We start from the raw sequence: 8539 nt of genomic DNA on the forward strand, positions 1-8539 counted from the left end.
GAGAACAGGGCATGGGGGGGCGCGGGGGTGGGTGGGTGCAGGGGAAAGTATTGTAAGACTGTGAATGCCCACAAACTGAGGCCATATGATGATGCGCGTGCGGGGGCTCTCTGTATTCTCCCATTTCCTTATCCGGGGTTTGTCCTGCAGGCACGCCATTGGCCGGCTGCCGTCACGTGGCTTCCTAACTTTTTTCACTTGACAAAAAAGTAGGAGGGTTTAACTGAACAGGAATAACCGAAGAGTAAGGGGATGAGATATAAATTTTAGTTATATATTTTCCGAGTAGGTTCAATTCCACAAAAAGAGTGAAATTAATGGCCATGAGCTCCTATTTGATCAACTCCAACTATGTGGACCCGAAGTTCCCACCGTGCGAAGAATACTCACAGAGCGACTATCTGCCCAGCCACTCTCCGGACTATTACAGCTCTCAGAGGCAGGAGCCTGCTGCGTTTCAACCGGACTCTCTCTTCCACCACCAACAACACCACCCCCACCAGCAGAACCACCACCAGCAACGAGCCGAGCCGCCGTACACGCCGTGCCAGCGCGCAGGACAACCCGCCTCGGTGGTGATGTCCCCTCGGGGTCACGTCCTCCACCCCTCCGGGCTGCAGACCACCCCAGTCCCGGAGCAGAGCCACCGCTGCGACTCGGTGTCACCCAGCCCGCCTCCACCTCCGTCTTGCGGCCAAACGCCCCACAGCCAAAGCACTTCTTCCCCCGCAAGCACTCGTAAGGACCCTGTTGTCTACCCGTGGATGAAGAAAGTCCATGTAAACATTGGTAAGTGCTGCATGCAAACTTCTTTCTCTCTCTCCCTCTCTCTCCCTGCGCCTTTGTGCCTGCAGTTGAAACCCATGCAGTCAGCTAGGTGTCCACAGTCAAAATCTATGACTTCCCCTCCCTGTTTTCTGTTAGAAGTAGAAGAGTAGCCCTTGGGTCAAGATTTACGATCATCTGTTTGCAGGGCCAATATAATTACACCCTCCATAAATTTTTATTACACCTCTCCGCTGAGGTGCCTTTTGAAGTCCGATCTCAGGCTCTTCTGCTCTAATTCCTCGCCTTATGACAACTCAAACCGAGCCCATAAGTTAACTTTTATGCTTTGGTAATTTGATTTTAAGTGGTCGGGTTGTATAAACGGTGTACTTTACTCCGTCGAGCCTTCCTTCCCCACTCCTTGTTCCAGGGAAGGGATCGTTTTATGGGAGCTGAAATATTCATGTTTATGGAGCCGGCCGTAAAACACTAATGTAAAACCGAAAAGCCCCTCTCTATTATGGCTTCTGTGTAATGTTATAATAGACTTGCTGCCTATTGCGTGTTGGGATAATCGGGACGCATGTTTGCGCGGCGACAAAATGGCACTTTTGCCTAGTCACCATAATGAATGCTATTTGCTTGGTAAGGAAAACGACTTAAATCTTCTTTTATTTTGGAAGCTATTTTAACTGGTATGCCTTTAGACACAGTGCACACTGCAGCATGTTTGCTTGCCGCTGACCAGTTGTACATTTTGGATTTGTTGACCCATTCAATTGGCCGTGCAGTGCCGTCATGTACTTGATGCACCCCCACCACCACCTTTATTCTAAACCACATAGAAGACACACAGTGCTACCATCCGCGCTCTCAGCCCGTGACATGTGCACAAGACCAGTGAAAAAAGGGGAACCTGCTCAGACCTTTAGAAGCGACCGTGGACCCGATGTGCTCTGGAATTACAATATTTGGATACCAGAGTCAGACTGGGTGTGCATGGAGGATTCACCCCGCTGCCGGGCCTAAAATGACACTTGACAACATATGGTTACTGAAAATGCAGTGTCCTGGCAACAAACGTAGTGTAAAATAAATATATAAACATAACATTTAAAAGCACAGGATAAAAAAAAATGTGTAGGATAAAAAGAGGACTGCAGTTACTGGAGGGTCTGCCAAGGTTAGAGTCATTTTGTATTCTGCCACAGTAGGTCCAACCGCGGTGGCCATGTCTTTATTTCTCTTAGTTGCATGCTTTATAATGCACGTACATCATTTTTGATTCCCTGTGGCTTGATTTGCCGTTTTCTACAAGTGAGAGCACTGCGTAATGCCTTCTTTCATGAGCCTACACTATTATATAGCGCAGCCAGCTCATTTACTTTGTTATAATAATAATAATAATAATATGCCATATACGTTGCTGGTGAAAGCACTGCGGTGGTTGTATTTTTCATGGATCCCCATTGTTCTCCCACAGTGAGCTCAAGCTACACAGGAGGCGAGCCGAAGCGGTCGCGGACGGCCTACACGCGCCAACAGGTCCTGGAGCTCGAGAAGGAGTTCCACTACAACCGGTACCTGACGCGCAGGCGCAGGGTGGAGATAGCTCACACACTGTGCCTGTCAGAGCGGCAGATCAAGATTTGGTTCCAGAACCGGAGGATGAAGTGGAAGAAGGACCACAAGTTGCCTAACACCAAGGTCCGCTCCGGAACAAACAACAACAACAGCAACAACAACACAAACTCCCAGACCTTAACGGGTCCCCAGCACCGCTCCACCGGACCCCTATAGCCCAGTATTTGTATGATGCGTGCCCTCCCTTTTCCTGATTAATTCCTAAACTGAACACCACGCTTGTAACAACCGCAACCTGCACTTTGGACCAGAATAACGCTGTTGCTCTGGGAGAGAGGGGTGTCTTTGCCGCATGTATGGCCCCGATCTGTGCTGATGCTATATGACGTTATGACGTGGCAGGGGGTACGTTGCTGGTGATAGCACTGCGGTGGTTGTATTTTTCATGGATCCCCATTGTTCTCCCACAGTGAGCTCAAGCTACACAGGAGGCGAGCCGAAGCGGTCGCGGACGGCCTACACGCGCCAACAGGTCCTGGAGCTCGAGAAGGAGTTCCACTACAACCGGTACCTGACGCGCAGGCGCAGGGTGGAGATAGCTCACACACTGTGCCTGTCAGAGCGGCAGATCAAGATTTGGTTCCAGAACCGGAGGATGAAGTGGAAGAAGGACCACAAGTTGCCTAACACCAAGGTCCGCTCCGGAACAAACAACAACAACAGCAACAACAACACAAACTCCCAGACCTTAACGGGTCCCCAGCACCGCTCCACCGGACCCCTATAGCCCAGTATTTGTATGATGCGTGCCCTCCCTTTTCCTGATTAATTCCTAAACTGAACACCACGCTTGTAACAACCGCAACCTGCACTTTGGACCAGAATAACGCTGTTGCTCTGGGAGAGAGGGGTGTCTTTGCCGCATGTATGGCCCCGATCTGTGCTGATGCTATATGACGTTATGACGTGGCAGGGGGTAGTGGGGGAGCTTTCCCATTCAGAAAAAAATGAACAAAAGGAGGCGAAGGACACTGAAAGAACTGACAAAAATAATGCGGTCGCTTCTTTGCTTGTGTCCTCTTATTCCCTCACGCACTCTCTCTCTCACACTCTCTGTGCTTTTTATATTTCTGTCTTTTTATACTCCTCTATCTCTTCCTCTCTAAGACAGAGATGCTAGCCTGGAGATGAGAAGCTTCTTTCCCTTTTCCCCCCTTATTCTGTCCCAGACATTTTTGGTGAAGATGGATCCTCGTTTTCATCTTTAATCATGCCAAGCTCGGGCCCCATTTGTCATGTTTACTCTGCGGCTACAAAGCAGAGGGGTGAAACGCGGCTCTGCCCCTTACCCCTCGCCCCTACCCCCACCCCCCTCAAACACCCACAAGGCCGTGTACCCCCCCCTTCCTATTCTAGTTCTGAAGTTAAAAAGATTTAAATAGTTTCTCGGTTCGTGGTCTTTTAATGCTTTAATGAATGTAATTTTTTGCACAACCCCTTTTTTTTTTCCTATCGGTGTTTTCTGGACCGGTGCTATGAGCGCATGTGTGTTTTATTTTTTATATATTACAAAAAGAGAGCAGGCCGGTGCCATAGCTCAAACCCTGACAACCAAATAGATAATCAACAAGACGAATGGCTTCTTTTGTAAGGCGCGGCTCCCGTATTAATTTTCATTTTCTTTTCTTAGAGCAGGTATCGAAAAATATAGAGCAGGAGGGGGAGAACGAGAAAATAGCATTCCTCTCGATGAACTTTAAACAAAAAGAGTGTGCCCCCCAAATTGGTCCGCTCGTATTCCTCGGCCCAGAGAAGATTCCCTATTATTTGTTGGTTGATTTCTCTCTGGGCCTCTTGCCACAGAGACTCCCGCTGCTCATTTATCTGTTTTCTTCCTATTTATGAAAGGCTACTCGGAGCCCAAACCGCCCTCCTGTCAGAGTGTACACCTAGATGTGCTCAAACCTATTGTGCCAGAATGCAACAGCCTTATAGTAGCCTCCTCTAACATCAAATATAACCTCCGGTATGATCCAAAATGACACCAGGCATGTCTTGCTGTTGTCATTATAGCTGTTGGTATTTCTGTTTTGTCTAAGGACAAAATATAGCTTTGAATTTTAAATATGCTTCTTTTCGAATTCAGTGTTAATTGTAAAATGATACTTTATGCTGTTTATTGCTGAGAATGACAAGGAGCGTTTGTGTGGTCCGGTGATTGTTCATGTTGTGATGCTTTTATACAGGGAAACAGACTGACAGGGTGATTCCAGTGAAATCAAGTGAAACTAAGGTATTTTCCACTACTACCAAACAGTTGCCTAAACAAAGGACACGAATAGGCTGTTCAAACCAAAATCCTGGTATAAATAGCTCGAGAACGCATTTGAAACGCAGCACTATACAATGTACTACCTATTACCTCAGTTGTATTTATATATTTTTATTTGGTGTCATATTATTTTTCTCTTGCTCGTTTTTCTTGAAGTGACAGCTTTTCAAGCTTTTATATTTTTGAAACTGTGTGACGCGTTATTATAATAATTATTGCCTGCAGTAGGAAAAACAGCGTTATTCATTTATTGTATGTGGGGATTTTTTAAAAAAATGTAATTTAATTATCAGCAAATGTTCTAGTCGGGGACATTCAGAAAAATAAGGAGCTTTCTATTGCATGTCTGAATGGTGTTTTTTTAGTTTGATTTTGTTCCTCTTTGTCTCTTTACTCGCACATTAAATGCGCGCACACTTCCTCCTCCTCTTGCCTCTTCTTCTCTCTTGACTCTTTCACCTGTGTGCCACTTTTAGATATTTTATTCTGCAGCTGTTTTTACTTGTTATATTCACATTCCAAAGACAAATTTCTATCGTTAGCCTATTAATGATGGTATTGTTGAAGATGTGTTGCCTTCCCCCGACATGTACGTTGCTCCTCTCTCTGCCCCATGTCTACCTTTCTAATATTTGTAAATAGTTCATAGAAATTTAAATAAATTTCTGAAAATGGATCGTTTTCTATCATCTTCTCTCTTTTCCTATCTCAAATTATTTGTTGCGTTTAAGGTTTCGAGGGTTTTTTTCTGCTTAATGTTGAAGTGTATTTCACTTGCACGTTGTTGTAGAATAATTTCCATTTTGCTTTCCTCAGCAGGTCTAAAAGAGCAAAACCTCTTCCTCCTCTTTCCTCTTATATGGGTTTAACGCTGAAGGATGTGTTGAAATTATACACACACACACACACACACACACACTCTTCCACATGCACTCACAATAAATAATTTCATTTAATTTCAGTGTTGGTTTTGCCTACAAACGCACAGCGACCTGTCTTGAGAAATCAGGAGCCTGCGATGATTAATCTGTCCCGGCTGTGAGTGATCTTGGTACATTACGTCCTGTAATCTCGTTTTAAATCACAAACCGTCCCTCCGTTTCACTCCCTTTCTCCCGTTAATCTTAGAGCAGGTATCGAAAAATATAGAGCAGGAGGGGGAGAACGAGAAAATAGCATTCCTCTCGATGAACTTTAAACAAAAAGAGTGTGCCCCCCAAATTGGTCCGCTCGTATTCCTCGGCCCAGAGAAGATTCCCTATTATTTGTTGGTTGATTTCTCTCTGGGCCTCTTGCCACAGAGACTCCCGCTGCTCATTTATCTGTTTTCTTCCTATTTATGAAAGGCTACTCGGAGCCCAAACCGCCCTCCTGTCAGAGTGTACACCTAGATGTGCTCAAACCTATTGTGCCAGAATGCAAAACCTTATGGCGACTCGCACACAGGCTCGTGAACCTGCATTTCCGCGCATTCAGGTTCACCACTCTAAAAATAGCTGTCTCTGTTTTAGCAATATATTTTTTTTACTATTAAACATTCTTCTCCTGTGGGAATGCGGTGCGTTTTAACACCAGTGTGACCCCTTTCCAGCTAAAACTGCAAGCCACACATAGCAAAGAGCATCCTGTGATGCTTAATAGCTCTATCTCCACAAGAATCCGCAGGCGGTGTAGCTTTCTTCACACAGGATTATATTTGTGTCCGCATGTTGTAATTTTCGCTACACACCAATTGTTCTATATTGAAGCACCTTAACAGACACCCCCTCTCCAATATCCACACGCAGGCTCTCACATATGTGCCTCCACAATAACCCCTAAAGCCCCTGAGCACTTGCAGTCCGAGTTGAAATAAATGAATTTGCGTGCGGGGTGACATCCCGCACAATAAAATCGACCAAGGCATCCTAGTTCTTTTTAGCCTCCTTTATCAGCTGGGGCCTTCTGCTCTTTTCGTGAATGGGAGCGCAGATTTTTGTGAGGACGCCCCCCCCTCCCACCACCACCACCACCACCACCTCTCTGAAAAAGTTCACAGCCATTATTTTCTGCACAGGACAGAGGGGACGGCACCTCAAGAAAAATGTGAGAATTATACAAGGAAAATCATTAATCACTTGTTCTTCTGTTAACACTTCTTTTCCTTCTTCTTCTTCCCTATTGTCATCCGGCAGCCACACACAAGACCCCTTCTGCTAGGAGAGAGAGAGGGGGCAAAGAACAGAGACGACAGGCAGAGGAGAAGAAAAAGAAGACGTCTTGGAAGACACTTGGAAGACACCCCCCTACTCCCTCCATCACAACCACACACACACACTCACACACTCACTCAAACACCTCACCCACACATAAACACTCATACATTCACCTCCCCTTTCCACCCATCACCAAGCTGTTTTTACACCCTACAAGTATCCTACCATAAGAGAGAAAAAAAAACTTTTTCTCCCTCATTGGAAAGAAGACAATCCCTCCAAAGAAACTTCACCAATCCAGTCACAGAGCTTCACTGCACAGACGAAGATGGCCCAGAGGTCGATGAAAGTGGTGCCTTCAAAGGTAAGAGGCCTGGGAATTGAATTTGGTCTCCCCTTTCCTGTATTTGGCTCTCTTGCCCCTCTGTGCCTGATGGCCCTGTGGCGTTTTTATGGTTTTATTGCCCCCTGCGCATTTGGCCGCGTCAGGCGAAGGGAGCATTTATGGCCCTGGGGGGGGCTTTCATTTTAGCCCAGGAACTTTTGGAGCTGCTTGTTTGTGTTGGAAGGAGTGTTTGCATGCGTATATGACGGGCTTGTGTTGTGCTGTTTTCTGCTTTCTCTTGAGTTTGTGCAACTGTTCCCGTCCCCCTCTGCTGCGGTGGTGTCACTTCTCTGTGTGTTTGTCACTCACGAGGCCTGTCGCTATATGACACTGTTATTTTTGGAGATTTGTCACAATCATCTGAAGTTTTATTTTTCATTTATATAGCTTATGATACAACTGGGCTACCGCCATAATGTAGTCGGCTGCACAGGCTCATATTACTTCAGGAAAATTCAGAAATGCCGTAATGTATGGCACAATGGCACACATGAATAATTCCTGGTTCACCTCCGGAGCTTATTATGCATTTTGTCTTGGTTGTGTTTCTGTGGTTATAAAGTGTTGCTGTGGTCTGGGTCTATAGCTTTTAATGAGATGTTGTTGCGTGTGTGTGTGTGTGTGTGTGTTCTGTCAGCCAGGTGCAAACAGGCTACAGAGTCTGCATTGAGAATATGAATAATATGGCGCTGGGAAGAGGGGGGTGCGGGAGGGAAGCGCTGTTTAATGGATACTCTCTCGGTCGAGCTTCAAAACAATTTACCTCGAAAACAAACGATCTGAAGGGTTTCCAAATGAACTGCGAACGATCGCTGGTCACTGCTCGCGCTCAGGCCTCCGGTATCTGTTGAGTCGAGCAGCAGCAGCGGCCTCAGGAAGTGCACTCACTCCTGTTTGACCCCTTCAAAAATCAATCTTCTTGAGATTAAAAATAAAGAACGGTGGCTCTGGTGAAGGGGCTCCGGCCTCTCATGGGAACGCAGGCCATGCCGTGATGCCATGCGTGTAGTAACAGAAACAAATGGTAGGAATATAAGCAGCAGATATCGAAGGAAAGGCAGAGTGAGAGAGGTGAGGGTGGAAATCGATGGCAATGCAGAAGCAGCGGAATGACCAAGCTGCGATCATACAGGGTTCAACCAGGGGACACGTTTTTCTGACCGATGAGGTCCAGTGGCTCTGAAGCCAGAGGCTGACCCGTGCCCCCTCCCTGCCTACACTCCACACCACCACGACCCCCCCTCCACTCCTGGTCCCCCCTGACTTCGCAAGTCT

The 8539-nt window shown here is 46.4% G+C and overlaps 2 protein-coding genes across 2 annotated transcripts; both read left to right on the forward strand.

Moving 5' to 3' along the window:
• Positions 1–227: 227 nt before the first annotated feature.
• On the forward strand, positions 228–2745 carry LOC109964763 (homeobox protein Hox-B4a-like). The gene is made up of 2 exons (XM_020608307.1): positions 228–789; positions 2252–2745. The coding sequence occupies exons 1-2, from the start codon at positions 318–320 to the stop codon at positions 2566–2568; spliced, it is 789 nt and encodes a 262-aa protein (XP_020463963.1). The 5' UTR covers positions 228–317; the 3' UTR covers positions 2569–2745.
• Positions 2746–2797: 52 nt separating this feature from the next.
• Positions 2798–3723, forward strand: LOC109964706 (homeobox protein Hox-C5-like). Its single transcript, XM_020608214.1, has one exon. It carries the CDS (start codon positions 2798–2800, stop codon positions 3137–3139), a length of 342 nt encoding a protein of 113 aa, XP_020463870.1. The 3' UTR covers positions 3140–3723.
• The last annotated feature ends 4816 nt before the right edge of the window (positions 3724–8539 follow it).

The sequence above is a fragment of the Monopterus albus genome, unplaced genomic scaffold, assembly GCF_001952655.1.
Source record: "Monopterus albus unplaced genomic scaffold, M_albus_1.0 scaffold92.1, whole genome shotgun sequence".
NCBI lineage: Eukaryota > Metazoa > Chordata > Actinopteri > Synbranchiformes > Synbranchidae > Monopterus > Monopterus albus.

Excerpts from the sequence above, each read along its gene's own strand:
- LOC109964706 (XM_020608214.1), top strand. The coding sequence starts at position 2,798 with ATGGATCCCCATTGTTCTCCCACAGTGAGCTCAAGCTACACAGGAGGC.
- LOC109964763 (XM_020608307.1), top strand. The coding sequence starts at position 318 with ATGGCCATGAGCTCCTATTTGATCAACTCCAACTATGTGGACCCGAAG. Across the intron at positions 790-2,251 it reads GAAAGTCCATGTAAACATTG|TGAGCTCAAGCTACACAGGA; the intron begins GTAAGTGCTGCA and ends GTTCTCCCACAG.